This window comes from Triticum aestivum, chromosome 1D (assembly GCF_018294505.1).
Source record: "Triticum aestivum cultivar Chinese Spring chromosome 1D, IWGSC CS RefSeq v2.1, whole genome shotgun sequence".
NCBI lineage: Eukaryota > Viridiplantae > Streptophyta > Magnoliopsida > Poales > Poaceae > Triticum > Triticum aestivum.
Genome location: NC_057796.1, coordinates 492,376,273 through 492,391,536, shown reverse-complemented (window position 1 = coordinate 492,391,536; position 15,264 = coordinate 492,376,273). Strand labels below are relative to the sequence as shown.

Sequence of the window (15,264 nt, the reverse complement as noted above, 5' to 3'; positions counted from 1 at the left end):
CACTTGTTTTCAGATCTATGCAAGTTTTCATTGGTTTTGATCTTCCTGATTCTGCTCCCCTAATTTGATAGATCTAGTTCGATCTGTTTCCTCCTGTGTCACGCGCGAGAGCTTACCCTAGTGGCTCGCCTCCCTGTCTCTATTCGGACAGGTCGTGGGTTCGATTCCCCCGAGAGCCTGATTCCTCCTTTTTCTGGCAATTTATCCAACGCCACTGACAGAATGGCCCCAGCAGTCAGCCAGTGGCTATGAGCGGCGCTTCTCATTTTTTTTTGGACTTTCACATCAATGGTGGGCTTAATAGCAGAGATTTGCATCTCGTTGTATGGTTTATGGCCCAATAACGGCCCACTCACTATACTATTTATATGCGCCGGTCTCCCCTGATCTAAACCCTAACATTTCTTCCTCAGGCGGCGGCGGAGGCGGAGGCGAGCGACGACGCGTGCCATGGCGCTCTGCCGTGTGGGTTCTCGGCTCGCTGGAGTCGCGGCGAGGAGTCTTCTCACCGGCTCCCATGCTGCCAAGGGCGGCGCTGACATCCCCATCGCCGGCCTCCGCGCTCACCTGCCCAACACCTCTGGTCTCCTGCGTCCCAAGGGCGTCGGCCACTACTCTCAGGAAAGGTTCTCCCACACCAAGCCGGCACCCACACTGGTCATGGTGGTGGTGCATGAAGACCCAGATCTCGCGCGTGTCTATGCGGAGAGGTAACCACCCTCTTTCGTTTCATTCCTTTGTGCTCTGATGGATCCCGTAGAAAATCATGTATCTGTTCTGCAGCCTGTCTAAGGCTGCCAGGGACCAAATCCTTGTCCTGCACAAGGTGCACCTTGCCCCACCTGCATCCGAAGTTAACCCTGAGTCCACCGATGTCAATCCTGATGCTGACTCTAAGGTGAGATCTTCCCGTTCAACTTGGGCTCGTTCTGTGGTGTAAATCTGTCAGATGTTTGCTTGTAACATGACATTGTAGCAAGCCTATTAATTGATTCATTTCATTTCTCTTTCAGAATATTATCTCAAGTTACTCTGCTCATCATTTTGTTAATCATTTGATCTTGAGATATCTTCCAGTCAGTCTAAAATGTTGGATGTTGACAGCTTCCAATGAATTGTTCATGATGCTCATCAAGTTGTATTCCGACAGTTTGTAGTCATATTGTTTGGATTATAAGCTAATGTGGTTTGGGATCGGTTTTCTTGTTGAAATTGTTGGATATTGATTCAGTAGGTCAACTGTTAATTGTTTTTGCTCAATGCTGATTCAATTTTCCCCCTCACAGCTTGACTTGCCGAAAGAGTGCCCCGGGGACCCACACGTTGTTTCCTTTGTCGTGGATGGGCTTTCTGGACTTACTGAAGCTGTAAGTTGACCTGATTTGCATAGTGATTTTCATTATATAGTTTGTTGATCACCTTAGCTGTTCTGATGTGTCTTTTGCTGTGTCTGTAATTTGCTAATCACCTGTTCTTTGCTCATGTAATTTGCTAATCACCTGTTCTTTGCTCATGTAATATGCCACTCACCTGTTTTTTGTGCTAATTTGAGTGGAACATATTAATTATTTGTATAACATAATATTTCCCGTGACTTCATTCCTTGTGTAATCATTAAATTTTGTTTGATAGCTTGTATGCTGGCTCATATTTTGTTAATTCTGTTTGGAAATTTCATCTACTGTCTATTTTCTGTTGCCATTTCAAGTGTTCTGTTGCCATGATATATGACTTGTTTGCTTATTGTGCTATTGATGCTGTCTGTAGAGAATTAGATAAATATTAGATTATATCCTTATTGGGATGATTGCTTGTACGATGGCAAACCCAGTCTGTAGATTATATCCTTATTTGGATGATTGAATGTGTTCTTTGCTGATGATTGCAACCTGATCTTCAGGAGATTGAGATGCTGTTTGACAATAAAATGAGGACTGTGGTGAGGGACGGCAAGGATCCATGTGTCGCGGCAATCGAGCAGATGGGCAGGAATTTGGACTCTGCTTTGCAAGGGGTAAAGTGGAACCAACAGATATGCTTTGAGAAACTGGATGCGAGGGCTATTTCCCAGAGTCTGCTCCTGGAGGATCTCCACAAGGCCAGTAAACAAGTGAATTTTGTCGAAGCCGCCTTGAGCGAGGCTGGGAGAAGGATGTTCCACAAGAAAGTTATCTGGGCAAAGAGGAGCCTACTGACACTGGTGCCGTATGCCAGCAGGTACTACTTTTATTGTCTGTCCGCCTATAGTCTGCTGATGTGCGATGTGCCTCTTCGTCCGGTCGACTATGCCTTGATTGTGGTTGGAGCCCAGTGGATGGCTAGCGATGAAATGAGGGGAAAATTCCTGGAGTCATACAATTACTTCAAGAATGGTGGCAAAAAGGTGGATGCTGGTGATGCTGGCAAGAAGATTTGAGGCTCTTCTTCCTCTGGTTCTTGGTGTAGTTCAATTGAGATGCTCCAACTCTTGCCCACTGTTACTGTGTGTCGTGTTTTGTAAGCTTGATTGGCTATGTCATTTGCTATCTTCGCTACAGCACATTTCTCCTTTATTCCATGTGTAGCATCTACTGAGTTATATCGGATTATGAGCAGAGTGAAACTTTTGGTATTTTTTGTCTATGGAACAGTGTTAGACATTTAGCTGTGTTTTCCTCTTAAGTTTGTTTGGACGTCACTGCTGGTGCCCGTAAATTCTGTTCAGGATCTTTATGGGTAGGTTCCGTGAACTTCTGAAAAAACAGACTGAGAAAACAAGAATATGAGAAGAGAAAGGAAGATTTTAGATTTATTGCCCCGCGAGTTGTATTTTTTTTGGCGTATAATGATAGTTCTGCTTTATCGTTTCCTTCTCCTATCTACCGTCTGTGTTCGTGATAATCTTTTTTTGAATCAGGCCGTACTGACCAAGTGGGTATTTTGGTAAGAATAATGAATGGTAGTATAATATTCGCCCTTCGTTTTGTACCCCGTTTCACGATAAACTGCACAAGGTTCGTCCTTGTCTTGGTTTTGGTGCTCACCTTGTTTTCCGCAGGTTCTGCTTTCTTCAAGTTGACGCATTTGTCAAGTCCGTCACTTTTTTCCCTAATGATAAATGCCACAGGTGTGGCACAAAATTTGACATTTTTTACAATTAGAATTGTCATATGAAAAAACCTCGGAAAACCGAAACTCGACATCCAAAGAGGAAGTTGTTCCTCCACGACTAAAGTTGTCATTGCCGAATAACTAAATTTGCCATCAAAAAGTATCAGGGTCCTTTTAAAATTCAGTTACTTCTTCAATTCCAAACTCTTTTTGAAGTTTGTGTAATTTTATAAAATTCGTCTACTTCTCTCAAGTTCATGTAACTTTTTACAAATCCGCTTACTTTCTAAATAGATGAACTTCTTTGAGATTCACGTGCTTTTCTTAAGTTGATACTTTTTTTTTCAAATTTGTTTACTTTTCCTTTGAAGTTTGTGATTCTTTTTCAAACCCGCATACTCCCTTCGGTCTATTTTTACTCAGCATATAAGAATGATCTGTAGTCAAACTTTGTAAAATTTGACCATATTTATGTGAAAAAAATGTTAACATGTACAATGCTAAATGTGAAAACTAAAATCATGACTCTTGCATTGTTGTTGAGTTGACATTCCGAATGTTTTTTTTCTTCTTCTTCTTCTATAAACTTGGTCAAAATTTACGAGGATTGACTTTAGTCAAATCTTATATGCGAACTAAAAAAGACGAGTACTTGCTTGAAACTAGATAGGCTTCTCCAGATCCGTGTACTTATTCCAAGTTGACATGCTTTTTGAAATAAGAAAAATATTCCCGCAAAAAGAAAAAAAATAAGAAAAATATGTTTTAAAAAAGCTTGACATGTCACATTTCGTCGAGCACCTCACGTGCGCTCGACCTCCGTCGACGGCGACGCAACGAGGTCAAGGGTGGCCACCCCTCGTTGGTGGCCAAGAGCGCGCCGCCGCCGCCGCCGCCGCAGCAGAGCCATGACCATCGTTGCCGCGCCGAGCTCGAACCGCTGCTGCACAAGGTCCTCTCCATGGCGACTCTGCACTCGGGCGCGAAGGGCGGGCAGCCGGGCATCCTGTTGTTGGAGGTTGCCAACGCCATGTCCGCGCCACCACTGGCTTAGTGTCTGACTCGCGAGACGCCGTGGTGCGGTCAATGAAGACGGCAGGGCAGGGTGGATGTAGACGGGGACTTGCTGCTGGGGGCCTCCGCCCATGGCATCCGGGCTCGCGCCGACGACACACATAACCCGAGTTCCTGAAGCTCCCACGCGCAGGCTGGAGTTGCGTGCGAGGCCTAGGCGGTGGCGAAGAGCTGCTCCCGGTTCGTCGTCGCCTCGTCGGAGGCGGGAGGGGCGGACGCCTCGATCTGGAGCCGGACCCACGACCACCTCGCGTCGCATGTGCATGTGCTGTCTGCGCTTTTCCACAACCGCCTGTGGGTCGGTCGCTCATGGACGCCCAGCTTCTGCTCGTCGATGGCGCGTGTTCTGCCGACATCGCAAGGTGGCCAGCCTTGAGCTCGCCGTTGAGGCCGAACGCAGACGAGGTGGTCGGCCAAATGTTGCTGCTGCATCCGATCCGAGAGAGAGAGAGAGAGAGAGAGAGAGAGAGAGAGAGAGCAGACTGCTCATTGCCGGGCCGCAGGCCGCAGCGCATCTCGCCATTCCCACCCGTGCTCAGCACCATCGTGTTGACCTGCGCCCTGAGGTCGCTAACCCAACTGCATCCAGATCCGAAAGCAGACCCGCGATCACTCCACCACCAAGAAAAAATTAAGGTATCTAAAAAAAAACAATGGGCAATGTCATTTCTTCCCTTGGCAGCACCAACATTCTTCGAATGCAATATGTGTGTTTTGGGTGGTTGCATTGCATCGTGGCTCATTTGAAAATACTCTACTGAAAATTAGCAGAGCAATAAGCACAGCAGAGCAGAGGAAATGTCCAAATACTCTACTGAAAATTGAGAGCTCATCCTCTGCTGTTGCATGCATGGGCACCACGGCCGACGTTGCTTCACAATCAACGGGCCATTCCATTCCATTCCATTGATGAAGGACTTGTCTCGTACTGGAAGCTGCATCTGCATCGGGGAGCCGCCGATACTGTCCGTGAACTGCACCGGCACCTCACCCACATTTCTAAGACTGAAGGGGTTTGATTCCATGGGACCCATCTGCAGGTGCTGGCTGACTAATTGATCCCGGCCTTTCCGGGTGGTATATAGGAATCCCATCTCAAGGTTCAAAACGACCGGGATCAACGAAGTCAGGGTACATACATGTTTCAGAGATTTAAACGTCAGGGTTCGTTTTCATCGAATTCTACAATCTTAGGATTTATTTTAGACTTCGCTCGAAAAGAACCAATCTTTTTTTCTTCATCCAATTCTAACGACAGCTAAATACTACTCCCTCCCTCGGTTATAAGACAGTCTTATATTAATTTACGGAAGGAGTGCTGTGGAATGTGGAATACAGGCGGACCACGTCTCCTCGTTATAGGCGCTACCTGCTGCGCAACTCCATCGTGGCCAAACCAATCAATCAACCAATTACGAAAAAAGGAACATCTTCCTTCATCCATGACCAGGCCGGCCGGCCGGTGCGACTGGACAATCGGCGTGCGTGCACCACGGCCCGCCGGCAACATGCGTTAAACTCGGTGGCCTCTCCTACTCCCGCGCCTCCAGAACACTCGCCCGACTGGCTGAGATGGTGTTTCATAACCTATATTAATTAATGCGCTCAGCTTACCACCTACTCAAACTCCATTGCAGCACAGAGTTGACGGCCAAGCCCCTACGCTAATTAGTTGCATGTATAAGAGAATCTCTACCAAACCCCGTATAACATCGCGACCCGCAAAATAACCGACAAAATACGGGTCGGCGCGAAAAATCCTGCCAGACCAGACCCTGCAAACGCGTCCGGCCCGTAAAAGTTTTTGCCGGGTGCGGCGTAATTCCCGTCCAACCCGCGAAAATGTGGGCTCCCCCCACGGCCCGTCGGCGCCCTGTATATAGCGGGAGTGGTTAGGAGGGGGGGGGAGGGGGACATTTCAGCCCGCGCTTTTCCCCACCCATCGCCGCCCCTCCTCATCTCGCCCCGCGCTTTTCCCCACCCCTCACTGCCGGGCCGCCTACAATTCCGGCCAAACTAGCCGGCGGGATCACGACGGAGGGCCGCAACACGCCCGAGCTTGCCCTCCGCCACTTCCTCCTACGTTGGCGGGCCAAAAAGTTGCACATCGGCGGCCATTCGACGCGGCAGCAGGATTTGGCGTTTCCGGTCATCGGTGGCTGCGCCAAGCCATGGATTGGTCGGGGAGCAGCCCGCACAACCCCGGAAAGCCCCAACGCCGCATGCAGGTATATACGGGTTCGTCCTATAGCCATCGCCGCCATCGGTTTGCCGGCAAGGATTCGGCCGGCCGTCCACTGGGCTCGGTGCTCGCGCAGCGGCTCGCCGATGCTGCTAATACAATGCGACGATTGCACGCGGACAGTGGTGCGACTAACTTCTGGCACGCCGAAGCACCCCGGATGGGTGTTCTTGAAATTCGAAAACGACAGGGTATGTGTTGTTTCCATTCGGCTTTGTCATTGTATTCTTCGGTTCAATTGCAACAGCTCATTTTAAACATCGTCATGTGTGTAGGAAGATGGATACTCATTTTGGTTTTGGGAAGAAGAATACATTAATTTATTGATAAAAAACTTGATAGATGTTTGTGCACTCCTTAGTAGAATTGAGGCTAATGATGCGGCTGCATGTGCAATTAGAGAAGAAAGTAGAGGAGAAGCAACGTCTACTTCTTTAGAATCAAAGAAGAAGAATGAAGAATGCAAGATCAAGAATCCGCAGATCAACAACGAATGCATGAAGAAGATATTGCTCCAACTAGTGGGAGCAATTATGAAAGTTGGATATCTTCTAAAATGCATAATTGTGGTTCTTGTTTTCTTTAGTCTTACTATTCTAGTAAAGATTCGATGAATTACTATGTATCCAATGCCGTTGAAAAAAATTAAAAAAGTAAATAAATGTATTTTCATGTGTGAAACTGAAATGCAAATTTCGGGTTTGCGGGCCGGCGGGGGCAGCGCTCGAGCAGACCCCGCAAAGACGAGCCGTAAAAGAGCATGTTCCGCGAATATCCTTTTTAAGGCCCCACACAGAGCGATGAGAGGGCGCGTGGAGGGGCGCTGGATTTATAAAGCGCGCAGGAGGCCGCGCGCCGGGTCGCTTTTTCGCGCGCGCCAGAATCTCCCGCGCCCGCTGGAGCGCGCGAAACCGCTCTGCGCATGCTAAGACCCATGTTTCCCCGCGCGCGCGTTTTTTACCACCGCTGTTGGAGATGCTCTTACAGCATCTCCAACAGACCGCAGTAGCGCGGGGTGCTAAATTTTTTTTGTGTCGAAATAGCGTTTTAGTGTGCTGCACTGATGTTTTGCTTTATCAGAAACGTTATATATTGCACGCCGCAAGTAGTGCTCCAGCACAGGTGCTACAACATGCGCCCAACACAAACAATATTTCCCACTCAATGTAGAACCAAGAAGACTAAACACACAAAAAAATCAACAATAAATAGTTTGATTATTATTACAACTCAAACAAATAGTTTATCTTCAATACAATAAATAGTCAATGAACAATACAATAAATAGTAAACAATACAACAAACATACAACATCGCGTGCTGAGGATAGGCGGGGGAAGCGCTGCCAGAGCGAATGGGGAAAAGCACGGGCGGAGGCGCTAGCTCCTAGAGGTTTCAGATCTGGTGGTTGGTGAGATTCGCGCGCATGATTATCTTGTCCAGCGCGCGCGAGCGGGCCCATCAAATACTCAGCGCGCTGAACCTTGTTTACCGCGCGCCGGATTATAGTGCGGCTATTGGAGCGCTACTTTCGATCACGCGCGCACTATATAGCCGTTTTTTCCCGCGCGCGGCTTATCTAGCACATCCGTTGGAGATGCTCTTATGGCCGAAGAAACCGGATAGGAACGACTGCATGTGTACTATAGTTTTTTTTACAATGTGTCCAGATTCAGTTGACCAGTGCCAGAAAATTGTATTTTGGATTGCATGTGAACCCCATGACAAATTAAGGGACCATATTTCGGGTATATTAAATTGATAGGGTACCAAGGTGAGCACCGGCTCAAGTTCAAGGACCGTGAGTGAACTTTTCTCAAATAAGAATAACCAAAACAACCCCTATGGTAGTATGGAGCGGTTGGGATAAAAATCAATTGTCAGAGTAGGAATAAGTTGTACTCCCTCATATTACTTTTTAGATTTGTTAGATACAAATATATGTAGACACACCTATATTCAAGACAAGTAATATAAATCAAAGAAAGTATAAATGTTCACGGAGTAGCACCTTAGGCTATCATGTTTAACAACACTGGAGTGGATATGGCATTTTTGGTGCAGGGTGATCTCTATATAAAGTGAGGACTCTTTTTTTGAAATGAAATATACTTTCTCCATCTGGAATTACTTACGTTCGTCAAGTAATTCCAGAGAGAGGAAATATCTCCCTTCCTTCAAGTCAATCGTTTCTCACCATTCCTAGGTCCTCGCTGCTAAATCAAGCAAATGGGCTGCCAGCAATCAAAGCAGTTTATTGTTTCTTTTCTTCAGTTTGACAGATTTCTCCTTTTGCGCCAGTTTACCTTCTTACTTTATTCCAAATAGCTGGATTCAATTAGAGTATAACTGTATCAGGTGAAATTCACCAACAACAAAAATAGTAATAACTGGCTTTTTCTTAGGAAAATGCAATAACTAGGCAAAGAGGACATGAAACCGACAACTATCCGCCCCCAAAAAAATAAAGCCTAGTCTACTGCCCAAGCTCAGCACACCTGTTACTTTTGCTCCAAAGCCAATCGTTAACAAGCTTCAGGTTAAACAGTGCAACAAAAACAGGAACAAAACGATTGCATGAAAAGAAAGAAAAGCAACCGAGAGCGCACTCCCACCAAATTACAACCGTATCATCATCATCAAAATTGAAACACCCTCCTCTATGGGCAAGCAACCAGAGGGTCGCGCCGGCTTTTTTTGTCAACAAACTCATGGGATACTCAGTATCTTCTTCAGCTTCATCACAAGTTTCCAGTCGTCCATCGTCAAGTCATCCTGCAGTCAACAACAGTCAACAAAAAATCACTAACTGGTGGTGGTGGTGGCCTGGAAGAACCACCAGAGTATATGGGCAGACAACGGGGTGAACCAATCAATGCACATGGAAACAAACAAGAAAGACTTGCCCTGTAGTTTTCTTTGAGAAGGTCGATGGACCGCCTTGTGATGTGGCTGACGAGCTCGTCTTCCATCTCAAAGTGCCTGCCAAAGCTCTTCTGCTGCTCATCAGAGTTGCTCCCAATGATCTGCTCACCACCCAGGAAACAACAACATATGTCAGACAGAACCTGATAAATCTAACAAGAAGAAAAAGAAACAGAGTAACACAGGATAACACAAACCTTTATAGCCACCTTTTGCCCTTTTGTGGCTGTATCAACTTGCTTGTGATTAATTTCAATGGAGGCAATCTTCCCAATATCAATAAATTCTTTCGAGGGTATGCACAGAGGCGTTCCCACCTACATGACAAGGGAAAACAAGGAATCGAATACATATCTTGAGAAAGACCACTCCATGATAATATTCAAGTGTTTCGGACATCAAATTCTACATATGACAGGTCCCACTTTCTAGACTATGAGGATTTGTTTAATTGGGCAGTTGGTTCTTCACTACTGAATGTTCTAGAAAAATAGCTTGAGAAAGACGTGAAAGACCAACCACTCCATGATGTATGAGAAACATAACATAACATTCATATCTATGGACACATATGACAGTTTCCAGTTTCTAGATGATGAGCCTACTGGCATTTGTTAATCTAGGCCAGTTACAAACTACTGGGTATTCTAGAAAGATAACTGCTCAGCTAAAAAATCCAGTAAAATAAGGGTTGAGAAAATATAAAATTTCACTGATCAGACAAAATACCTTTGCTATTCCTTCGAGGATATCGACACCCAAAACGATTGGATCCTTCTTGTTGAAGACACAGTTCGGCATGATCTTAAGAACACAGGGGAAAACAGCTTCTTCGGCGCTGTCCTTCTTCTTCTCTTCCCTTATGTTCTTAATGTACGCTGTAAATTGGTCAAAAAGGTGGTATATTATATCTGCCACGAAGATCTTCACACCAGACTCTTCTGCAAGATCACGGGCATCAGGCATCACTTTGACATCAAACGCCAAGATAGTTGCATATTCCTTCTTCCTCTCAAGCATAACGCTGGCCTTCATAACATCTTTCTTGTGCACTGGGCCTATGCTGAAATCACAGAAGGGGATATTCACAGCAGGGCTCTTCAAGAACTCAGTCAGAGCTTCCAATGACCCAAGCGTAGATGCTTGCACATAGACACCCTCGCCACTCTTATCAATCCGGTTCCTAACCCTTGACATCTCTTCCATTACAGCATCCTTCAGGTCCTCTATATCTGCATCAGGTCGTACAGCATATAGAGCAGTCCCAGCAATTGCATGTTCGAGACCCTGACAGAGAACACTTGTTATTTTTCAGAAGTGTGCTGATATTTACACTCTGAAGTGCCAAAAAATTAATGAACCCACCTGAGCTGATATTTTAATTCCTTGTGCAGCTCTGATCTTCTTATGGTGAAGGTAGGTGCCCTGAGATTTTGTGTTTCGATGAATTAGTCAACTCAAACTTAAAAGGTGAACCAAAGGCTCAAATCATCTTAGTGCAAAAGAAAGCAATGAATCATAATATGCAAGCATTTTAAGTGTCTTGGCAAGGCGTAAGCATGGTGGTGTCTAAGATGAACAAATTGGTCAACACACTTGTGGCAAAAGTTGGCTGGCAACTGAGTCCATGACAAGTGGGGTGACTGACAAAGAAAGTGTGGCATGCCACCTGTGAATGTATCCAAACACTCGGTACACGTGTCTACCTAACATTTGGCAAAGTATGGCTGCAAATCAAACATGCCATTGAGCTTTCTTGGTAGAGTTAGCATGACATTAATTTACTATTTCCAGGTAGGCACAAAAATGACATGATGACATAAATCTTATGATCAAAGCTATCAATAGGTTCCCAGTCATAAAAAATGTGCATAATATAAACCTCCCAGTATGTAAATGTTTTGATCAAAGCTATCAATAGGTCCCCAGTCATCAAAGCACCGAAAGAGAATGAATCTTAAAGGTGACAGCCTAGTTGAACAGCAATATATTGGATCTAAAATAAGAAATTAAACTAAGGTGTAGTATAATGAGCCACACACCTTAACTCGAAGCTCCTTCATCGGGTGTGGTGTTAACAAAGCTCTGATGGTTGTCACAATGGGTCCCTAAATAGATATATAACAAGAACATAATGAGTCTTACATGTGCTGGTGATGTATTTGCTGCAGCAATTGCAATTATACAACATGATTCTTACCTGCATGCCACACACGACTATTTGATCTCCTTCATGGAGCATACCATTGACCAGCACAACATCAACTGTAGTGCCATGACCTTCGATGACCTTGACTTCCAGGACAGTACACTGACACACAATAAGATAAGATCATAAGACTGCATTCTTCTACAATGACAAGTATATTTATGCACGGTACACTGAAACAGAATAAGATAAGATCATACAAGTGCATTCTTCTACAGTGATGAGTAGTAACTCATATATGCACGGTACCTGGACTTCATCAACAAAAGTAAGCTTTTCTTCCATCGTCTTTTGTGCCCATTGCACCAATAGTAGAAGCAGATCAGGAATGCCTTCACCACTGCAGGGAGAAGTGCATTATGTGTTAAGGAAAAGATGCTAGTAATATCGTACTTGCTGCCAGATATCTGAATGAATGAACCAATAAGATTAATTGTTGACCATGCCTTACTGCACTGGTAGGCACAATGTTAAATGTATCTTCCATCTCTTTGTTCTTGTAGTACAAAGCAGTATTCACACCTTGCATCTTGAATTGTGTCACAATCTGTTGGACAAAGCACATACATGTGATTAGAACAACACCAACTAGTAGTTCTTTCCATAATACTATAAAACAAGGAGGAAACAATAATGTCCACATACATCAGTAAGCCTCGTATTGAACTCCAACTTGACATCATCATTTTGTTGTCTCAAGGCTTTCCCGATAGGAGCATTGGGGCAGGTCTTCCAACCATAAAGACGATCAACCTTCATACAGTGATAAGAAACAAACAAGTAAATAGCAGAACAGTAAGGAAGCCGAAAGTCAAAGGGACAAAAATCCAAGAATAGTACCTTGTTCAAAGCAACGATAAATACTGCATCTCGACTTTTCAAGAGATTCAGGGATTCGATTGTCTGGGGTTCAAGCCCATGCATAATGTCGACAACCAAAATAGCAATGTCGCACAAACTTGAACCTCTAGAACGCAGATTACTGAAGGACTCATGGCCAGGAGTATCAATAACAAGCAGGCCTGGAACCTTGAGAGTAGCATCAGCCTTCAATTCCCTTGTTCTCTCTCTAATATTCTCAGTTGGGAAGTATGTAGCTCCAATCTGTTGAGTAATACCGCCAGCTTCTCCTTCTTGTACATTAGTTCGTCTAATACAGTCCAGCAGCTTTGTCTTTCCAGTATCAACATGACCAAGGATGCAACAGATTGGTGAACGGAGGTCGCTAGCATTGTCAGCATCATCATCTTTAGAAGATCCTTTCTTCCCTTTCTTTTTAGCAACTCCATTGTTGGCACGCACATTTTCAGTTTCACTCTTTTTAGAGTTGTCAACAGGCGGAGCAACATTTTTTACAGCAGGCACTACAGGTTGCGGTTTAGAAATTTCCTGCTTCGTGGCAACAGGCTTGTCCTCCTTCTCCTCTTCCTCCTCGAAAGCACTTGTCTTCGACAAACCCACATCGATATCATCCCAGCTCTTTGCATCCCAGTAATCTTCATCTTCCTCCTCTTCTTGTTTTGCCTCTTCCACCTCTTGGTCGGGTTCTGTTTTTGTCTCAGATTCTGCCACCTGAGACTGAGATTCCTGGTCCACTATGACATACTCTTCCTCGTCAATGTTGGCTTCATTTACCTCTTGCTGTTGTTCTTCAGCTACCTTCTGGGCCTCTGAAGCCTTTGTTTGAACTTTTTTCTTCTTGCTATCATACTTTGGCCTCTTCTTAATCTCAGGGGCAGCCCCATCAGCTACTGGAACTTCACTCTCACCAAGGAATTGTCTCCTCATGGCTTCTAACCGCTTGGCCTCCTCCTTCTGCTTCCCTGTTAAAAGCTTACCTTCCTGCTTCTTCTTGAGCAGCTTCTCCTTTTCCCTCTCCTTCTTCCTCCTCTTTGCTTCCTCTGCCTTCTTCTCCTCCTCCTCTTTCCTCAAACGCTCCTCTTCCTCCTTCCTCAAACGTTCTTCCTCCTCTTTCTTCCTCCGCTCCTCGGCTTCCTGCCTCTTCAAAAGAGCCTCCTGCATCTCCCGGACATGCTTTGGGAGCTTCTTCATGTCAACCTTGCCTTTAGGCGCCTCTGGCTCCTTTTCCTCCTCCTTCTTAGCCTCTGTCCCCTTTGCTGCTGCCTTCTTCTCCTTCTCTTTTTCTTTCTTCTTCTTTTTCTTCTTGGCTGCAGCGGACTCTACCTCTCCTTCCCCGGCCTTCTGCTCTGCATTACCATCCTCCGCAGTTTCAGCGTCCTCCTTCACTGCTGGAGCGGAAGGCGCTGCCTGGGATGGTTTCTCCTTCTCCGGTGCCGGTGCCGGTCCTTCACCGAGCTCAGCAAGAAGCTTGTCCAGATCCTCCTCTTCCTGTGCTGTCCTTCCGCTCTTCTTCTTTTTCTTCTTTGATTTCTTCCCTTCAGCATCATCCACACTGGTCGCAGCAGGAGCAGCAGCCACAGTATCCTCTGCCTTGGCTGACTTGGGCTCAGGCTCCTCAGCGGCAGCAGGCCGGTCCTCAATCTCTGCAAGGAGCTTGTCAATGTCCTCATCGTCGACAGTAAACCCTCCCTTCTTTTTCTTCTTCTTCGATTTCTTTCCGCCGGCATCATCGGCATCTGGGGCAGCCAGAGAATCCCCACCTTTAGCCTCCTCCGGCTCAGCCTCCTTTGCTGGTTGGGGAGGATCCTCCATCTCGGCCAGGAGCTTGTCGATGTCCTCATCGTCCACAGTAAACCCACCCTTCTTTTTCTTCTTCTTCTGTGGCTTCTTGGCAGCCATGGCCGCAGCCTCCTGCTCCTCCTCTTCCTCGGCAGCAGCTGGGGGCGCCGCCGCAGCAGCAGCAGCCGCCTCCTCGTCCTCCTCGGCGGACAGGCGAGCTCCCTTGCCCTTCTTCTTTTTCTTCTTGGACTTGCTGAAGTCGAAATCGAGGTCGACGTCGTCGAGATCGCCGCTGGCCTCAGACCTACCGGCCTCGAGCTCGGATGCGGTGGTGGAGGCAGGGGCCTCGTCCTCATCCTGGTCCTCGGCGGCCGCGAGGGCGTCGAAGGCGCTCATCCCGCCCCCGCCCGCGCCACCCTTCTTCTTCTTCTTCTTGCCGGTGAAGACGACGTTGATCGGCTCGTCGTCCTCCTCGCCCGCCGGCGGGGGAGGCGGGGCGGGCTCGTAGTCGTCGTCGTCGTCGTGCGCGGCGGACTTGCCGCCCTTCTTGCCGCCCTTCTTGGGCGGCGGCTTCTCCTTCTCCGCGGCGGCGGCGGGGGGCGGCGGGGGGGCGGCGGGGGGGCGGCCTCGTCGTCCTGCGGCAGGGAGTACTCGTCGTCGTCGATGGCGACGTTTTTCTTGCGCCCCATCGGCGCGGCGCGCGGGGTCTAGACTGGAGGTGGGGGTGGGGGCTGGAAGACGGCGGCGGCGGCGGATGGGAATCGATGGATGGATTGGGGGGAGCGGCGGAAGAAAACCCTGTGCTCGCAAGGAAGAAGGGGGACGGAAAAGACGGTCCTGCCCTCTTATTTCTTCTCCCTTTATTATCTCTTTCTCTCCTTTTTGTCTTGGAAGTCTGTATTTTGCACGATTTGTGTGCTCGGTCATCCTAGTTTTCTTTTACTCACTCCTTTTCACAAGAAAACGTTCGGAGACGGTGCGCCGGCCGAAACTCCAGCCAGTCACACGCCACGCACCATGTAGTTGTGGGCCCCAAGCGCACCGCTTCTCGTTTTCTCCACCAGAAGAGACCACATCCACACGT

General features: G+C 46.9%; 1 protein-coding gene and 1 pseudogene across 3 annotated transcripts; one reads left to right on the top strand and one right to left on the bottom strand.

Moving 5' to 3' along the window:
• Positions 1 to 413: 413 nt before the first annotated feature.
• LOC123183384 (probable membrane-associated kinase regulator 1) lies at positions 414 to 2,004 on the top strand (the record flags this gene model as incomplete). Of its 2 annotated transcripts, none has more annotated exon segments than XM_044596182.1 (3): positions 414 to 898; positions 1,287 to 1,367; positions 1,901 to 2,004. In XM_044596182.1, a coding segment is annotated over 1 exon segment (126 nt), but the record flags the coding sequence as incomplete, so codon positions are not given.
• Positions 2,005 to 8,883: 6,879 nt separating this feature from the next.
• LOC123183383 (eukaryotic translation initiation factor 5B-like) lies at positions 8,884 to 14,884 on the bottom strand (annotated as a pseudogene). Its single transcript, XR_006492504.1, has 11 exons — positions 12,381 to 14,884; positions 12,186 to 12,293; positions 11,987 to 12,087; positions 11,790 to 11,880; positions 11,532 to 11,642; positions 11,374 to 11,439; positions 10,697 to 10,756; positions 10,061 to 10,618; positions 9,529 to 9,648; positions 9,313 to 9,432; positions 8,884 to 9,181 (listed from the first exon to the last, which is right to left on the bottom strand). The product of XR_006492504.1 is annotated as a eukaryotic translation initiation factor 5B-like (transcript).
• Positions 14,885 to 15,264: the final 380 nt, after the last annotated feature.